The 19,386-nt window shown below is 45.3% G+C and overlaps 1 protein-coding gene and 1 non-coding gene across 3 annotated transcripts; both read left to right on the plus strand.

Annotated features, from left to right (window-relative positions):
* Window positions 1-26: 26 nt before the first annotated feature.
* Window positions 27-18,797, plus strand: KAT14 (lysine acetyltransferase 14). Of its 2 annotated transcripts, none has more exons than XM_040059733.2 (10): window positions 27-513; window positions 2,198-2,316; window positions 5,527-5,648; window positions 7,226-7,407; window positions 7,939-8,358; window positions 9,258-9,829; window positions 10,341-10,477; window positions 10,984-11,159; window positions 14,167-14,357; window positions 16,795-18,797. In XM_040059733.2, exons 1-10 carry the CDS (start codon window positions 258-260, stop codon window positions 16,966-16,968), a joined length of 2,349 nt encoding a protein of 782 aa, XP_039915667.1. In that variant the 5' UTR covers window positions 27-257; the 3' UTR covers window positions 16,969-18,797. The 2 variants fall into 2 exon arrangements, with proteins under 2 accessions (XP_039915667.1, XP_039915668.1); XM_040059734.2 differs by having other exon boundaries at window positions 258-513; window positions 7,942-8,358.
* On the plus strand, window positions 13,836-14,008 carry LOC120751334 (U1 spliceosomal RNA). The gene has a single exon (XR_005700397.1). It is a non-coding gene; the product is annotated as a U1 spliceosomal RNA (small nuclear RNA).
* Window positions 18,798-19,386: the final 589 nt, after the last annotated feature.

The raw sequence follows: 19,386 nt of genomic DNA on the forward strand, positions 1-19,386 counted from the left end.
GCACAGGCCTGTCTCCTTAGCAGTTTGATTAAAGACGTTTTCATCTCACTTCTTGCAGGTGTTTTAACAAACAGAGGTAATCTGTGAAAGACTGGTTATTTTGTATAAATTATAATCCAGCCTGTAAAGCTTTAGGGCAGACAAAAACCCATTCCCTCTGTGACTGGTACTTGAACTGTGGGGACTTGGCTTTGACATATCCCTGTGGATGGACTGAAGGTGGGGAGGAAAAGGGCATCGTGCAGGCTCCCTCTAGTATGGCAAACAACATTCACATGAGTGGGCTGCTCAGCCGCCATGATGATGAAGCCACCAGGACTTCTACTTCTGAGGGCCTGGAGGAGGGCGAGGTGGAAGGGGAGACTCTCCTGATCGTGGAGTCTGAGGACCAGGCTTCTGTGGATTTATCGCATGACCAGAGCGGCGACTCCCTGAACAGTGATGAGGGTGAAGCGTCCTGGATGGAGGAGATGTCCTATTACTGTGAGAAGTGCCAGAAGTGGATACCAGCAAGTAAGGCTGCTCACTGTGTTGTGCCTGGCCGTAGTGGGTGTTTGTGCTGTCCTGTTTCACAGCTTGTTAGGCTGTGCCCCATCCTGTGGGTGATGCCTGCTGGCAGGGACTGTGTTAAACTCTTCAGTCCAGGAGCTGTGTGATCCAGAGCTGGTGCTCTCTCTAAGGAAGTCAAACTGTCTTCGATTTATAGAGAGTGATAAAGTTCAGAACCGTGCCCATCCTCACAATTCTTGCAGCTGTATAGGGGCTTGGGCCAAGTGACCCTGCTCACTCAGATAATGGCTCTTGCTGTATAACTCTGGGGATGAAAAGGACTTAGTGTATTACTTTTTTTCCCCCTCCCTGTTGATTTGTCCCATGCGTGGAGCATATGGCTAAATCTCAACCTTAATGTTTTCCCAATAATGTGAATTTAAGTTGGCTTAGAAACATGCCCAGCCTTCAGCAGCCAGCTCTGGGGGGTGTTAGGGAGCAAACTGCAGAATTTGATGCCTCTCCTCTGGCACTTGACATAAGATATATACTGTTAACAGTGTAATAGACAACTTTACTTTCTGGATTATCTGATCTATTATTACATCCAAAAGTCAGATATCCCCAAACACTGGTTGGCTTTGGTTTTGGTGAGGGGATTTTTTGTTTGGTTTGATTTGCGGAGTTTGTGTGTTTTTGTTTGTTTGTGGTTAGAAATAATGAACTATTAGGTGGCACCTGCCTTGCAGATATGTCAGCGCTGCCCTTTTTGCCTTATTAGAATTTGCCAAAATTTATAGTGGAAAAATCTCTTAAGGCATGTTAGTGAATGTTTAGGTGTTAATGTAATGAAACCAGCACTAGACTATTAAATTACTATGCAGTAAAGAGAAATGTAACTTGAAATATATTAATTAAAAAAATGAAGCAGAGTTAAAGGTAGCATGAGTTATCTCATGCTGGAGCACTCGATTTAACACTCAGCTTGTTTTATTTTACAAATACGTTCCTCTCTGCAGTTGCTGTGGAACAAATCCATGGAGCAGAAAAGGCCAGTTGCAAAACAACAGTAGCCACATACAAATGCGCATAGTAAACGAGCTGTCAAAGGGAGATATTCTGCTTTTTCATAATTATTCATTTCTAGGGAGTTCACTTGTCACTTGTGAAAATGGCAAACATGCTTAGGCAAATAACCACTTTTTTACACTGAATTGCCATTTAAAAATTCTCTTTTCCACCCAGGTGTGGGGGGGTTTCCCTCCATCAGACACAGTTGGAGCTTGAATTCTGCAATTCAGTATGGAAGCAGGGTATCCTGCTGCATATGTTAAAAATGCTTGAACTGGTGTCATTATACAGTAAAAGAGATTACACCCTTGTAGAGAAATATCTTTTGAGTGTGACTTTCCTGAAACACTCTAGTCTTAAGTTTCTCTGTCCTCTGATGTAATTTTTCAATTGTTCATGTTTTTCTGAATTAACTCCTGGTGTGTTTAGAAGTCCTGATTCATATGATCTTTTTTCCTCTGCTGTAGAAACATGTAATTAGAGCCTGTAACTTTGGGTGCATGGGGTTTACAGGTGATTCTGTCATTTTTGTTTAGACAGACCTGATCTTGGAAAAATCCAAATTTCCTTTGCAGCACTTTTTCCTATAAAAGGACAAAAAGACTGATTTTTTTTTTTTTTAACCTTTTAATTTTAGGTCAACTGAGAGAACAGCTCAGCTACCTCAAAGGAGATAACTTTTTCAGATTTACTTGCTCTGATTGCTCAGAAGACGGGAAGGAGCAATTTGAACGTCTGAGATTAACATGGCAACAAGTAAGTGAAATATTTGTGCCAGCAGAACAACCATGGGACTTTCTGGAATTGTTGCTTGCTGTGTATATGCTACCCGGAAAAGGAAGATCGGGTATTGGTAACAAAGGAGCATTTGCATGAACTTCAGAAATTAATTAGCTGAGGATTGCTTGCGCATGAGAACTTCAGCATTTGGCAGGGAAATTGAAAGATGATTATACAAACCACTTTTTTGATTTGTTTTTCTTTCCCCTTATGTTGCTTGTGAATTCATGGCTCCAAACAGGTTTGGGAAAGCAAAAGAAATGCAGTTTGGCTTCTAGGCATGAACAGTTTTTTTGTATCTAAGAAAATGTTAAAGTGGTGAGGTGGCAACATAGAAACAGAAAGCTTGCCAGCTCTCTGGGTACAAAGCTCCAACCTGGCTGCTTATGTACAAGCATCAGTCCTTGCTAGAATTCACTGTTCCAACCATTTGCACACCTGAGCAATCGAAATAACATCTGTTTGCATCCTGTGGGTCCGTGATGGTGTATTGTCTCATAGAATATCATAAAATCACAGGATCAGCTAGGATGGAAAGACCTTTGAGATATCCAGTGAACCCATGACCTAACACCACATGATCAACCGGACTGTGGCACTGAGTGCCCCATCCAGGCCTTCTTTAAATGCTTTCAGGGATGGTGACTCCACCAACTGCCTGAGCAGCCCATTTCCATGCCTAGTCCCTCTTTCTGTGAAGAAATTTTGCTAATGTCCAGCCTATACCTACCCTGGTGAAGCATAAGATATGTCCTCTTCTCCTATCACTTGTTGCCTGGGGGAAGAGGCTGAACCCCCACCTGGCTGAACTCCCTGACTCCCTGTCAGGGAGTTGTAGAGAGTGATAAGGTTTCCTCTGAGCCTCTTCCTCTCCAGCCTAAACACCCCCAGTTCCCTCAGCTGTTCCTCATAGGATCTGCACTCCAGATCCTTCACCAGCCTCGTTGCCCTTCTCTGGATGTGCCCCAGCACCTCAGCATCCTTCCTAAATTGAAGGGCCTGGAACTGGACACAAGGCTTGAGGTGTGGCTTCACCAGTGCCACATACAGGGTAAGAATCACTGGTCCTGCTGGCCACTGTTCCTTATCTAAGCCAGGATGGCATTGGCCTTCTTGGCCACCTGGGCACACTGCTGGCTTGTGTTCAGTCTGCTGTCAGTACCCGAGGTCCATTTCTGCCTGGCCTCTCTCCAGCTACTCTGTCCCCAGCCTGTAGTGCTGTAGAGGGTTGTTGTGGCCAAAGTGCAGGACTCAGCACCTGGTCTTGTTAAACCTCCTATTGTTAGATTTGGCCCGTGGATCCAGCCTGTCCAGGCCCCAAGAGATGGTGTCAAAGGCTTTGCTGAAGTCCAGGTAGACAAAATCCACAGCCTTTCCTGGATCCCCCAGGCAGATCACCTGGTCATAAAAGGAGATCAGGTTGGTCAGGCAGGATCTGCCTGTCCTAAACCTATGCTGTTGGTGCCAAGTGATGGCACTCAAGATGATCTAGTCCATAACCTTGCCAGGCACCAAGGTCGGGTTGACAAGCCTGGAGCTCCCTGGATCCTCATTCCAGCCCTTCTTATGGACGGGTGTCACACTGGCTGACCTTCAGCCAAGAGGTACCTCCCTGGTGAGCCAGGACTGATGGTAAATGATGGAGAGCAGCTTGGTGAGCTCTTCCACCAGATCCTTGCACACCCTAGGATGGATCGCATCTGGGCCCATAGACTTGTGAGCATCTAAGAGGCTCAGCAAGTCACCAGCTGCTTCCTCCTGAGTAACAGGAGGGCTGTTCTGCTCCCTGCCCCATCTACCAGCTCAGGAGGCCACTTGTCCTGAGGACAAGCTGTCAAATTGTTGAAAATATCAGCCTTCTTGGCTCTTCCTTGATTTTTACCCACAGGCACTCAGCCTTATCACCATGCAAGAAAATTTGAAACACCAGTTGTAACTCCTGCACTGCTTTCTTGTGGTGGTCGGTGCAGGGAAAAAGGTTGGTGTAGATAGGTGTCTCTGCTGGCAAACTGGCAGAGTTTCACCAAGTTACACACTGGGAAAGCAAGAGCTGCTGGCATTGCCCAGGTCTCTTCAAAGTACCATGGGGAAGGGGCAGACAAAATGGAAATGCGTGAGGAGGAAAGCTGTGACCGCCTCCCTGGGCTTCCAGCAGCCAGAGCTGCTGCTGCTTCTGGGTAAGTGGAATTGAGAGAAGTGGTCAAACTAACTTACCTGAAGCAGGAAGAATAGGGGCAGTGATTTCTGAATTTTTTTCAGAGTATGGGGCATCAATAGATCCGTATCTTTAGCCAGTTGAAAAGAGAATTATTTTTGACATCCTGAGCCATTGTCCCACATGACTTTAAAACCCACAAAATCCTAGTTATCAAACTAGGGGTTGTGAGGTTGAAACAGGGTGAAGGGGACACGAAAGCTGTCCATATGTCATCATTTTGACATCTTAGACAATGCATCCCAGAAAGCCTAGGTCTACTGTGAGACCCATCTCCCTAAGAAAAGTAGATTTCAGACTTCTCTGAGGGTGAAATGCAAGTTGTTATTGGAAATAGTGCCAAACAGGCTTTGTGATTGTTGAAAGATGATCTCAGCCTAGCTGACTTTAGTTTTGTTCTAACAAATCAATTAAAATTAATTAGGTAAATGTAATTAAGAGTGGTTACCTAGAATTTACTTGAAGGAAGTGAGATATTTTTCAAACCTGCCCTTTAGTTTGGGTATGTAACGGGTCAGAGTGAATTTGGTTGTGAAGTGTGTGTGAAAGACCATTGTCACAATGTTTCTGATGTACTGGATAGCAGGATTACTTGTGACTTTTTTTAAAAAAAATTATTTGAAAGACTATTTCCCTGCCTCCACATTACATTCAGACCCCAGCTGTACTGTAATTCATTTATACAACAGCTGCTCAATTCTTGTGTCTCAGCACAAACCTGCATAACCAGGCAGCTTGTTATTCCCCTGGGATGGAGAAATCTCTGGAAGAATATGGATCTAACAGTAGAAAGACAAGAACGGGCAGCACGAAACCAGGAAGAAGATGGATTGCAGAAATCACCTGTGAGATGTTGCAAAAAATAAGATATTTATGAGGGAACAAAGATTTGTGTGTGTTTGGCAGCTGTGGGAGTCTGTTCAGCAGAAAAACAGAAGGGATTCACTTGTGTCCAACACTTTCTGTTCTAGGTTGTCATGTTAGCAATGTACAACTTGTCTCTGGAAGGAACGGGCCGTCAGGGGTACTTCAGATGGAAGGAAGACATTTGTGCTTTTATTGAGAAACACTGGACTTTCCTATTAGGGAACAGGTAAAGATATGATATTTCCCTGAGGGTCTGGTTGGTGAGCCAAAGGAATTAAAACTTGTTATACAGATGGACAAGAATCCTGGTTAATTTGGTGACATCTCTGTTGAGCCTTACAAGTGTTGAAAAGGGATGATTTAATATTAAGAATCTGAATGCAGGCATGAGGGATACACTTGAGAAAGAATCAGCATTTCTCATTGGGGAAAAACAACCTAAGGAAAGTCACATAAAAGCAATAGAAATGCATGTATTTTGGATTATTTCTTATCTTCCTTTAGGCAGCATGTGAACCTGCAAAGAATTGAGTTTTTCTAAACAGTCACACTGGATGGGCTGATCCTGGTATTGCCAAACTTTAGTAACAAAAATGTGGTCCAGCAAAGTGTTATGCTCTTGCAAGGACCAAGTTCTTCAAGAAGACCTGAGCCTCATCTTTGAGATTGTTTTGGATCTTGATGAAATGGCTCTTACATAATAGCTGTTAAACAACTGAAATGTTTTTCACACTGTCAGAGTAGGAACCCCTCTCATAGAGGGCAGCCTTTTTTTTCCAGGTGAACAGCACATTTTTTCTGAGCGTGCTAAAGCTGTCAAACCCAAGCCTCACTGTTAATGCATGTGCTTTTGGAGGCAGGAAAGGAACTCAGCAGTCCTTGGAAGTTGTAAATTTGATTAACTTTACAGCTTCTTTTCTTTCCCAGGGATTTCTCTGTTGTAAGATCTGGCCTTTCTTCCTAACCAGATTTGGTCCTTGGCTTTGCTTTCAGTGCTTGTCTGTGCCTGCTTGCTCAGAAATGTTAGCATTTGTCCTCTGGAAGCCGCAGGGACCCTGACAGGAGGGCAGCTGGTGGCCCATTATCCCTTATTCAGGGAGCTGATGCCTCCCAGGGTTTGCTGCTGCCTTTTGAGACTTGCTCTGGAAACTGGGCACTCCTTGCTCTGATTAAAATTCAGAGAGTGATTCTTGGCCTCAGACACAGCATTCCCACTTGCCTGGACAAGCCACTGATGGAACAGAGACAGCTGAATTGTGTGTGTAGCAGTACAAGCCATGCAATGATCTTCTTCCTTGGCATATTGAAGCATAGCTTATCCAGATCTACTAACACTCCAGACTTTGAGCTGTGGCAGCTGGGTTTGATCCCTGCCTTTGAGGTTCAGTACACCAGGGTGTGTAAGTGTGGCACTTGGGCAGCAGTGAACATCAAGTCAGCCAAGTCTTGGCAAGTACAGAAGTTTCTGCATATGGGGGTGTGCAAAGGCAAGAAGAAATCCTGAGATTCCGGGCAACTGAGGTTAGACTCTGCACCATGAACTTCTCACTTCTTCCCTAAGTGACATCTTAGCCCTGTGACCAGTTCCTAAGGGAACAAAAAATGTTCAGATGCCCAGTAAGAGTGCACTGCCCAGCAGAGGGAAAGGCTTAAATGTAGCTCCCTACCTCCGAGGGGCCAAAAAAGTGCTTCAGGAGTAGTTCAGTGGGTGTGTGTCAGTGCCACTGGCAGAAACACTGACCAGGATGGAAGCACAGCTGGTGAGTGGGGACCTAACACTTCTTTTCCTCTCTCCCACCACAGGAAAAAGACCTCAACATGGTGGAGCACAGTTGCTGGCTGTCTCTCTGTGGGGAGCCCCTTGTTTTTCCGCTCAGGGGCACAGGAATTTGGAGAACCGGGATGGTGGAAGCTGGTTCATAACAAACCCCCAACATTGAAACCTGAAGGAGAGAAGCTGTCTGCCTCTGCTCTGAAGGCAAAAGGTAGCTTTGTCCCCAGTAGTGTGTAGATTCCTTGCTGCGCCAGAGCTGGGAGACATGAGAAAAGCTGAGTTAAAACCATTTTGTGTGCGTGGACAGCTCCTTAGTTTTGTTCGGCTGTAATGGTTGACTGAAGAGACCTATGGTGCATATACTGTAGTGTGAGAAGCCTGTAATATTTTATTACCTTTTTTCATTGTGCTGATTTATAGGGTTTTGAGGCTTGTGCAGAGTGGTTTTGGTGGTTTTTTGTTTTTTGGTTTTTTTTTAGCTGAAATCCACAATTTTCCCACTTTTCTTTACCCTGGGGAATGTCTTTTATCTTTTGTCACTGTATGCAAATTCTCCTCTGTGTGGAGGAACAAAATTTGGGCCTTAATGAGGCTTTAGTCATACACTGGCTTAATGCTACAGGTCCCAGAGTGAATTTCCTGTACAGATTGAAAACCCCATCTTTTAAGCTTTGTAGCCAATGTGGTTTTCACTGCGTAGTGTGAATCCAGTGACTGCAGAATAAGCAAACTTCTTCTTCAGCAGCTTCCAAGCCCCCACTGGATCCCATCATTACTGTGGAAGGTCTTCGGAAGCGGGTGAGCCGCAATCCAGTCGAGTCAGCCATGGAGTTGAAGGAGAAGAGGTCCCGCACTCAGGAAGCCAAGGACATTCGGAGAGCCCAGAAGGAGGCGGCCGGGTTCCTGGATCGCAGCACTTCCTCCACTCCTGTGAAGTTCAGCAGCCGCTGCCGCCGGCCTGACATTGTCCTGGAGAAAGGAGAGGTCATCGACTTCTCCTCCCTGAGCTCATCCGACCGCACACCTCTGACCAGCCCCTCTCCGTCTCCGTCCCTGGACTTCTCTGCTCCTGGCACTCCTGCCTCGCACTCAGCCACTCCCAGCCTGCTCTCGGAAGCAGATCTCATCCCGGATGTCATGCCACCACAGGCATTGTTCCATGGTAAGAGCCACCATGGGTTTTGCTTAGTGATAAACCATGTGCTGTTTTCTAGGAATATTTTTTAAAAAAGAAGCTCCCAAAGAGCTGCAGGATCCTTTCAGGATAAGATGGAAAGAAACTGGCAATATTCTGTTGACTTAGTTGAGTTTGAGATTTGACTGGTTTTCCATAGTTTTATCACCAGCTTCTAAGGTCAGAAGGAAACCCCATTATGATTTTCTGAGAGATCCTGAATAAGCAGTGGGTAGACTTCACACAGCAACTGCTGGACCACTCAGCATAAGCATTTTACTGCAACACAGATTACACTGCCAAGTAGCAAGTCTAGTTTTGTCTCAAATGTTTTTCATGAGAGAAATTTTATTCCCATGGTAATGTCTCAGTATTTTATAAGTTTGTGCTGATTAAGGGATGCTAAATTTCAGTGAGATTGCAAAGCAGTGATGCAGGCTGAATTCTCTTACTTCCATAAGGAGCCAGTCTTCTGGGTGACTGGAAGAATAGTGAGGTTCTGTAGAGGACAGAACCTCTCCAGGGTATGCTAGCGAAGATACAGCTTACCAGTTTGACTTTTTGATCACTGGTCTTTGGAAATTTTCAGTAGCTTAATGTTCCTGAAAGGACATGTGCTTGCAGCTCAGGAAGAGCACAGTTTCCACATGCCAAACCACAAGACATTTTAGGAGCAAGAATGATTCTGTGTCCTGAAATTGGACTCTTTTCAGCATCTCCCATCCAAAATCAGGAGATCTGGGAGTACATAGAAAATGAAGTGTGTTGGGTAAACCCACGTTATTGTTCTTTAGCAGAAAAATGCTGTGATAACAATTTCTGAAATGGGACTTTGATGTTTAAATTATTTTTTCTTTCCCTCTGGATTATTTTGATCTGTTCCACAGATGATGAGGAGATGGAAGGAGATGGAGTCATAGACCCAGGAATAGAGTATGTTCCCCCTCCCAGTGGGACAGCTGGTGCTGGCACCATGATAGCAAGCAGAAAAAAAGTGAAGACAGCTGAACAAATCAAGCAAGAGGTGGAGAGTGAAGAAGAGAAAACAGAACGGATGGAAGGTGACAGTGAAGATCCTGAAGAGTCAAACACACCCTTGCAGGTGAGAGGACGAGACAAAGGGAAGTCACAGCTGGAGAAGGATGCTAAACCCAGAGTTCCCAAGCGCACCTCAGTTAGCATCTATGAGGAGAAGCTGCTGCTGAAGAGACTGGAAGCCTGTCCCAATGCCTTGAGCATGACCCCAGAGGCCCAGAGGTTGAGGCGCAAGCTGCTGGTCAGGCAGGCCAAGAGGGAAAGAGGACTCCCACTCTTTGACTTGGACCAGGTCGTGAATGCTGCACTGCTCCTGGTTGATGGGATTTATGGGGCCAAAGAAGGTGGTGGCTCCAGGTCCCCAGTAGGGCAAGCAACATACAGAACTACTAGCCAGGACTTCAGGATCTTGGACAGGTACCAGGTGGGTGTTCCTAATTTAAGCTAGCTTTTGGCACTGGTCATTTTAAAGTTTTTTCTGCAGCCAGCAGTGTCACATGGCAGTTATCTGAATCCTGAAGTGAAAAGGATTATGTGAACAAGACTCTTTTTGGCTTGGGGCTGTGTCCCCAGCAATGCTCTCCTAAGTCCCTTTCTTCTTGGGACATGCTGTCTGTCCGTGTCACCACCACAAATGTTGATGTATTTGTACTCCAGCCCTGCCCAAATGCTGGTGGTGGAGGCCTGGAAGTACCCAAACAGAAGGGTGCTCTTTCATGTGTGTAGGAGGGAGATAAGTTGCAGCACTTCTAGGTTTGGGCACCAAATTTGGGATTGCCCAGCAGACTCCAGAGGTGGGACCACCATGGTCCAATCCACCCAGTCACACTGAAAGACCTTTACTCTCCCTCCATATGATCCCCTTATAATCAGTTAAATCACTGACTGACCTTCCTGAAATTGTATTGCTTTTTTTTTTTTTTTTGTGCATCCAGACAATGCTGCCCACCACAAAAGGATATCGCCAGCAGACAACCAAGTTTCTGTACCGCCTGGTAGGCTCAGAAGACCTGCTGACAGACCACAGTATTGTCAGCCCTTACACCTCCCGTGTCCTTAAACCTTACATCAGGTACAGAGGATCTGAGCTTGCTCTTGGCTTGTGCACCGCCAGCCCACGGAGAGGACACCTTTCTTGGGCAGTGCTCCTCACTCCTCCTCAAAGTACAACCCAGTGCACCATGGTAACCCTGAAGGGATAGTGTTTGATTTAGCTGAGTAGTGAAAGGGATTGCTTTGGGAAGGGGAATCTCCAAGCTGGGGCAAGGGCAGAGAGGGCATTGCTGTAGCCATTTCATGCAAGTTGTACCTGCTCTTGGGTCAGAGCTGGGATTTCCTTGCTCATACTGTAAGGAAAGACTGGCTGGACATGCTGTGGGTCGAGAAAATGTCCTGGCCTCTGGCATAAGTGTGTTTTTGCTGAGCTAGGGGCTGTTTCCCCATGTGAATGGAAGGGTGTTCTTTTTTTGCTACACTTGAGCATGTCAGAAGATATTTCATGGGCAGCACCCATTTAGCTGCAGTAGCAGTTCTTGTTGCTCACTTGCTTTTTGTGTTTCCTTTTCATGTTCCTGGCAGACGTGATTATGAGACAAAGCCCCCAAAACTCAGGCTGCTGGCAGAAATCCGGGCGAATCCACACAGGAATGATCTCAACTGGAAGGCTGAGCCAGAAGCACCCATTGATTACTGCTACGTTCGCCCTAATCACATCCCCACTATAAACTCCATGTGCCATGAATTCTTCTGGCCTGGTAAGATTCCTCCAGTACTTGGCTTTCCAAGAAAGAAATGGTATTGTTCAGAAAAAAATGGTTTTGGGCCAAATTTTTCTTCAGTTGGTTGAGTCTGGCCGCTTCTTAAAAACCCATTATCTGATGTCACAGGAATGCATTTGAGGTGGAGAAGTGGATTTGGTGTCTTTGTCTCTTGAGATTGGTAGAACTGGCAATTAGTGCCTAATTAGCACAGCACTTACAAAATTGCCAATAGGGTAGTTTAGTAATTAACTAAACGTAAGCATCTAGTAAAATGTTTTGCAGAATCAGGGGTTGAAATAAACAGTTTTATACCAGAGATTACTGTTCATTACCTTTGAGAGAAGGTTTCTTCCTAGCAACCATAAGCTGGATATGTCAGAGTTGAAAGTTGGGAAGTCGTATGAGAAAGTTGAGGTCACTTGGTCTGTTCAGCCTGGAGAGGAGGAGACTGAGGGGAGACTTCATCATGGTCTGCAGCTTCCTCAGGAGGGGAAACAGAGGGGCAGGTACCCATCTCTTTTCTGTGATGACAGGACCCAATAGAACGGCTCTGAAGCTGTGTCATGGAAGGTTTAGGTTGGATATAAGAAAACATTTGCACCCAGAGGGTGTTTGGGCACTGCAACAGGCTCCCCAGAGCAGTGTCACAGCACCAAGCCTGCCCAAGAGGAGTTTGGACTACACTGTTAGGCACGTGGTGTGATTCTTGCAGTTGTCCGGTGCAGGGTCAGGAGTAGGACTCAATGATCCTTGAGAGTCTCTTCCAACTCAGGTTATTCTGTCATTCACTGACTTGCTTTTACAACTGTAGGCTCCACTGTGATGTTCTTTATTTCTTCAAGCCTCAGTACTTAAAAGGTATGGGAAAGATTAGGTTCATTTCTGGAACTGTAGGTTCTTTGGGGACAATGGCTGCCCTTTCTGGGGGTGGTTACGAGGCTGCAGTCTTTAGTTCTTCTGAAATAATAATAGGGATGTTCATCTGCTGCATGCCTCAGCTTCTGATCAGCAAACAACACAGCAGACTAATTTGGAAAAGCCCAGTACAAAAAGTACACACCTTTATTCCAGGTAATTGTTTGCTTTGTGTTTTGATTTGAAGATAGTGATTCAGCAGGGCTGTAGTTCAGCAGTGCTCATGTGCTGCAGAGTCAGGATGGGAACTCTTTTTGCTACTCATTATATGCAAATTGTACAGTGTGGGGAGAAATAACCTGGCACGCCTTTCCTTTCACAAGCTGTTTCAGAGCTTGTGAGACTCTGGATTGCAAATCCCAGCAGAGGCTGAACCGCTTTGTCGTAGTCTCTCCTCTCCTGATACTGCATTTGAAATTCTGGCTGAGTTGGGTTGCTGCTCCATTAAGTTCTTCAGGACTCACGCTGTTTTATTTAACCTAAGGAGCATGGGTATGTTCCACCCAACTGTAAACTGTTCATCATAAAATCAGAAAGCTGATAATCCCAGCACTCTCCTGGGATGGGAGGAAGGGGCTGGGATATGATTGTTACACGTTGGCTCTCTTTTAGCAGGAGAGGGAAGTGAAGAAGTGATACTTGGGAGGTAAAGCCCAGATGCAAAGCATTTAGCTGGTACAGCTTGGGGGTGGGAGGAAGGGATATGCAACTGGGTGAGCATCATTAGACCAGCACTTAGTTCTTCTATCCCTCCAAAGCCTTCCTTTCAGAGCTGTTCTTGCCTCTCCCAAGGCAAACAAGCTGGAGGAAGAAAGATTCCCCGGTGTTGTTTCTCACAGTGCCTTGGTGCTCTAATGGGAAACTTCTCCCTAGCAAGGAGTATCTCCAGTGGTGAACCATCCTGAGCTAAGCATCTTCTGCAGGAAAAACTGCACCATTGCAGAGAGCACCAGCACCTGAGGCAATGCGTGTTCCTGTCCAGACATGCTGCAAGGCACTCCACAGGCAACACAGCCTTGGCTTAATTAACTCAGCTCTTTTGCCAATCGAACCCTCCCATGTTTTGCTCCACCCAGCTTACTCTCCGGCAAGAAAATAACTCACCCACTTCTTGGTGCCCCATGGCTTATGAAGTCGTGCATCTCATCAAGAGTGATTACGGGAAAACATACTCTATTTTGTTGCCCCATGTTCCAAATACATTGCAACTGCCAACTTGAGGCTGAAGCAAACTATTCTGGCACATCTCCTCTGTGTCTTGCATCTCATTAGGGGTCTGTCCACACAAATTGCTAAGCAGTTACTCTTCAGTGCTTTGAGCTGCACTGCTTGCTGTTGACAGGCTGTATGGATGCTCTAGGACTGCAGCAGCAGGGTGATTAGGCAAGGTAACAAACTCCCAGCCTCTTTCTGACTCACAGAAGCCTGAGAGAGCCTTCATTCCCCAGATAAGAGAATTTGCATGCTAAAAGCAAGTGTTTTGATAGTGTTGAAAGCTGTGGTCAGGCCCAGAGTGTAGCTCCAAAACCAGCTGCACAAGAGACAGCAGTAAGAGCTCCAGGCAAGGTGGAGGAAAAAGACAGGAACCATAGCAGGCAGTGCCACCAAAGTTGAAGCCCACTTTCATGTGTGCCACTTCTGAAGAGCATTTCATCCTTGAGTCATTTGAAAGGAAATCAGCTTAGTTAGTTTTTCCACACAAGCTTCCCTGCTAAGCAGATCTTGTTTTGTCTGTTGTATCATTTTTTCCCTTTCATACTTACCTGGCAGGGGAGACACCAGGATCAGGCAGCTGGTTTTCCCAAGGCTGGTTTTCCCAAGTTCATCCCCTGCACTCTGGGTGTCCTGACCCCTGGGATTTCCCAAAATCCAGGAAATTTGGCTGCATAATTTGTAGTAACAGAGGACTGCTCTAGTAGAGGCCTTGGACTATTCTATGATGCTGTGATCTCTTGCTATCACAAATTTGAAATAAAGCTAAAAAGAAGGGATCGTGTTTCTGAAAAGCCTTAAATCCCTGGAATTCAATGCCACTTTTCTTTTGGTTTGCAGTGCTTCCAACTGCTGTTTCTCTGTTTGTTCCTAGGAATCGATTTGTCAGAGTGCCTGCAGTATCCAGACTTCAGTGTTGTTGTTCTTTACAAGAAAGTTATCATTGCCTTTGGCTTTATGGTGCCAGATGTGAAGTACAATGAAGCTTACATCTCTTTCCTGTTGGTGCACCCTGAGTGGAGAAGAGCTGGGATTGCAACCTTCATGATTTATCATCTTATCCAGGTAATGAAATGAAATCATCCCATGAACCTGACAAAGAACTAGCTCTGCCTCCTTCCTTGTGCACACGTGGAGATATTAGAGAGTAAGAACTGTTTCTGTGAATGTTTATAGGAGGAAGTAGCTCCTGCTTTGGAAGTTAATGTGCTTAGAGAAACAACCATCCTGGTCACGTCCTTAGAATTAGAGGGATGCTGCACACTTCAACTGTCTTGGGATTAACTCTGTATTCTTCAGCAGTCAGTAGTTTGTGTAAAAGGGATACTGTAATAGGGGGTTTAAAGGAGAAAATGAAGTAAGAGTGGGCAGGGTCAGTTAGAATTATTGCAGTGTTCTTGACTACACCTGGAGGTTTATTTCATGCATTAAATCACTGATTTCAATCACTCACTTTTATATTCTGGTTCAAATGTTAATGATAAAGTGTTTGCAACCTCATTGTTTGTTTAAACTGGCTTGTACTGGGCTTTGTTCCACAGGAATACTTGGGAAAATTTATCTCAGCTAACTTAAATGGGTGGTATTAAAGAAGTTAAACTGCATTAAATCTCTGAATGAATACTGTTATTCAAGTGGCCTTAATTCCACTGACTTTCTTGAACTAAATTGCAGGAAAGGCAGCTTAATTTTAAGTAAGGATGCAGGTACCTGTCCTTGACAGAGCCCAACTCCACAGTTTTACCACTCCCTGAACTCTCTTGGCAGAGCTGCTGATGGGAAACATTTCTTAATTTCTTGTAGTCAAGATGAGCTGCACTAACAAACTCACCATTGAAACTGTTTTATCCTCTTTCTTATTTGGCTGAAGCAACGTAAAGAGTGCTGGCAGAGCCTTGGGGAAAGTGATCCGTGCTTTGGAAAAGCACTTTCTGCTCCTGGGCCGCCTGAGTGTAGCTGCTACCTGCACAGCTCTCTGCAGTGCTGATACAGGCCTCTAATCAATATTCCTTAAACTCACCCCTTGCATTTCCCAGGCAGCTCTGTGTGTAGTGTTGAAGGAAATTGCCCTCAGTTCAGTCTGCTGATAGATGTCAACGCTCAGTAGGAACAGGCGCTAAGGTTTGCAGGGATTCAGCAGGTGGACTCTCAGAGACTTCTCTCTCCAGTAGAGCTGGGATGCTGGAGTTGGCAGGTCAGCCATAGAAAACCCTCACACCTTTTAGTAGGATGTATCACATCAATTAACCTAATCCTGCTTGCATGGAATTCCCTGTTGAGAAAAGTCAAGCAGATTAGAGAGATTTGAGTCTGATTAGGCATATTAATTAGACTCAAATGAGAGATCAGCACTGTATGTTAGGCTCACATTAGGTTTATTTTGCTGTTGCTGACTTTCTAACAGTGGTAGAAGGGATTTAATCCTGTAGAATAAATGGTGGTTGTGACCTTCTGTTCCTCAGTCTTTGCAGCCTGCTTGGGCTTGGGGTCTTCTCTTTGTAGCTCGACACTTTGATGCTCTGTTTGGATTAAGAGTAGGTTGCTGACTTTGGGTCAGTGTGCTGAGTTTGGGGCTGAATTCTTGGGAACAGCATAACTTAACAGGAGAATGTTTTGATGCAAATGGTGGTGGCTGCTTTTGCTGTCAAAATTTATCCTCTCATGCATATGTCCCAGAGGACTAAACTGCATTTTCTTAATGATTTCATTCAAATTTTATTTTCCCCAAAACAGCTTCCAATTATTTTTTTCCTTCCCTCCCTAAATTCCTGAGAGTTTTCCCCTTGAGTGTTCTATCTTGGAGATTTCCTAGAGGGTAATACTGTTCCCACTTCAGAATTACAATGCACTCAATATACATGGAATGCTATTAAAACACTTGATGAAAGCAGAAAATAAGCTATTTCAGCATCTTCATCAGTGTTGCTGGTTAGAATAATTTAGAATCTTCAAGGTAACTTCAGCCATGCTGTTTGCTGTCTGAACTGAATTTCCTGTCTTCTCAGGAGGCAAGTGCTGTGCCCTGAAGGATGGGAGAGGAGCTGGGTGGGATAGGCAGGAATTCCAGTGTGACAGCACAGAGGTGCTCAGGCAGTCCCAGAGAGCTCCCTGCTGACAGGGAGGAGTGCAAAACTCTGGCATGTTTTGTCTTTTCTTCAGGCCATTGTATTTGAGATCAGGGCTGTACACCAAGATTGTTTTTAATTAACAATTACTTTAGTAATTGACAATGGAAAGATGACAAATTATAATTCCAAACCTGCTTTCATTGTCAGAGAATCCACATTTCCCAGAAACAGAGTCTTGGAGAGCAGCAGCAGTGCTCCCTTTGCTATTGCTATGTGTGGTAACTCCTGTGCCAGGGCCTGTGACTTTTCTCACATTTCCTCAGTACCCTGGATCCCTGAGCTGATGAATCTCCTCACCTCCGCATTCCCCCAGAGGCTGTCTCATTCTCTTGCAGTGATATCACCTTTTTTCTCCTCTTCCCCTCCCTTGGCAGACCTGCATGGGCAAGGATGTCACCCTTCACGTCTCTGCAAGCAACCCTGCTATGCTGCTCTACCAGAAGTTTGGATTTAAGACCGAGGAGTACATTTTGGATTTTTATGACAAGTATTACCCCTTGGACAGCAAGGAGTGCAAGCATGCTTTCTTCCTCAGGCTGCGGCGCTGAGCTGCTGGAGGGGTCTGGGGACCTAGGAAAAGCCCAATCCATCCAAAAGACCTCCCCCAGCTTTTGGTGGAGGATGTTGGCTGCCATAGGAGAGTTGGAACACACTGGCATGTTTATCCCTAGGATTTTGGATGTCAACAGTGAGATGTTGTATGTGGAAAATGCAATCCAAGAGGATTGCTTCAAGAGGAGAGGCCTGGAAGTACCAACTAGGATACACTGAAACCATTGGAAAATTGAAATCCCTTATGGGGAATTTTCCTGCCACTGTTACTTGGGAGAGCCTCATTCGCAAACAACAACACCAAAAAACCTAACCACCCCCCCAAAACAAAACAAAAAAAACCCAAAAAAACCAAAAACCAAAACAACAACAACAAAAAAACACAAAAAACAAAACAACCCCCAAAAACAAAACAAAAAAACCCCACAAAACAACCAAAAAAACAAAACCCAAACAACAAAAAAAACACACACAAAAACCCAATTCCCCCCCCCCCCCCCCCAAACTGTTTCTGACTTCAGAGGGGGCCCATGGATTTCAAGTTTTCAAACCTGTCAAAAAGATGTTGCAGGGGTTTTGTCTGTGTTTTTGTTTATGAGCAAAAATGAACACCTAACCTTAAATCATTCAGTGTTTCTGTGGTCTGATTGCTTTGTTAGGAACCATCTTGAGTCTGTGAAGGGAAATAAGGTATTGGTGCCTGTAGCTGGATGTTAACTTTAGGAAAGTTCTACACATGCCAGAACTGTAGTCGTGGAACCATGTTTCAGGAATACTGAAGAGCATGTGCATACCTGTTATCCCAAGTACAAAGCTCAGAGGAGCCACTTCCATTTCGCTCCTTCCCTGCTGCCTTCCCTTCCCCTCCTTGCCCTGTGCTCAGTGTGAAGTGCAGTTGTAGTGCACTGTGTTTTGTGTTCAGGAACGGTGTTAGGTAGGTTTGTGTCTTGGCAAGGTAGGGCACCACAGCTGCCAAATTCAACTCTGGAATCTTTCCACCTCTCTGCCTGTTGTTGGTTTGTGGATCAGCCCTTTGGTCCCACCCCTACCCACAGAGCAGCCTCAAAGGGCTCCAGCACCCACCTCCTCCAGCTACAAGCGCTCTGACTCAAAGAAACCCGCAGCAAAAATCAGTGGGGATGTTTGAAATGCAGGCTCTGCTTTGTAGAAGCAGTCTGCTCGCAGCTTGGAGGGAGGAGAGGGCAGAGGTGGCCCAAGTCCAGTTCTTAGAATCACCTAGACTCTAAGTATCAGTAAAGAGAAGAGCGAAGACTAAATAGAAATACCCAAGAATTAAAAAATACAACCCTGTTGCTCTGGCAGTGGCTCTTTTCCTTTTCCACAGTGTAGCAGCTTCTCTCCCTCCCTTTTAGTGCAGATGAAGAGAAAGCTGCACTGACCAAAGGCCAGGCTGTGCATTGTAACTACGGCTCACATCCGCTGGGATGGTCCTTTCAGATCAAGCCTACAGTGAACTACGCACCAAATGTGACTTTTTTTTTGTCCTTAATCTACTGTGTCTACTTGTTGGCTATCTGACTATAGCAGTAGTTGCCATAGTGGAGTCTTAATTTTGGCAGCAGAAGAGAAAGGGACACAAAATATGTTTTTGTGTAGCCAATGTCCATCATCACCAGCACAAAACCAGTGGTAGTGGGAGGGGAAAGCAACTCAGCCAAGGGTTGTGTGCCTGAACATCTGTGCATATTTCTATCTGTTTCATGACTTGGTGAAAAATTTCAATGTTCTTAATATTATGAGTTAGCTAGATTTTGAAAGAAATGTATGTCTTTATGAATGGAATTAAAGCCCTGCCCTTGGAAAAGCCTGTCTATAGTCATAATGTTGGTTAAGGCATCTCTCCATTGTCTTACTTCATTGGAATCTAGCAAACTCCAGTATGGCTCTAAGAGGATGTGTGTGGGTAGCTGACCAAGGCAAGAAAATCCTCATTTCCCTATAGACACCCCAACAGAAGGCACGATGCAAGCCTTAGAGGCTCCTTCTTTCCAGACAGAATTAGGAGATATAAAGTAATCTGAAGAAGATGACCAGTTCTCCATTGTGTTCTCAAAACTGATCATGAAGATTTCGAGGACTGTCTTGCTCTGTGGTTTTGTCCCTCGGGGGCTGCCAAGTGGTGTTGTAAGAGCCCTGTGACACCTGCTGTGCTGCAGACAGCTTGTTTTACGTCGGTCCTTTATTAAACACCAGATCCTCAAAGGTGATGAAGTGATCCTCAGGGCGGGAGCGATGGCTTTGCAAAGGGGTAACGTTCCTCTAAGGCAGACAAGCGGTGCTCTCAGCCCTCTGCTTCCCTCTTGTGCCTCGGCAGCCCGGGTGCTGGGTCACCCGAGCCGTGCTTGAGGAGCCAGCTCCGCCCTGCTCCGCGGCACGCTTCCTGCACGTTTCCC

This window comes from Hirundo rustica, chromosome 3 (assembly GCF_015227805.2).
Source record: "Hirundo rustica isolate bHirRus1 chromosome 3, bHirRus1.pri.v3, whole genome shotgun sequence".
Taxonomy (NCBI): Eukaryota; Metazoa; Chordata; class Aves; order Passeriformes; family Hirundinidae; genus Hirundo; species Hirundo rustica.

Excerpts from the sequence above, each read along its gene's own strand:
- KAT14 (XM_040059733.2), top strand. The coding sequence starts at position 258 with ATGGCAAACAACATTCACATGAGTGGGCTGCTCAGCCGCCATGATGAT. Across the intron at positions 5,649-7,225 it reads ACTTTCCTATTAGGGAACAG|GAAAAAGACCTCAACATGGT; the intron begins GTAAAGATATGA and ends CTCCCACCACAG. Across the intron at positions 11,160-14,166 it reads CCATGAATTCTTCTGGCCTG|GAATCGATTTGTCAGAGTGC; the intron begins GTAAGATTCCTC and ends GTTTGTTCCTAG.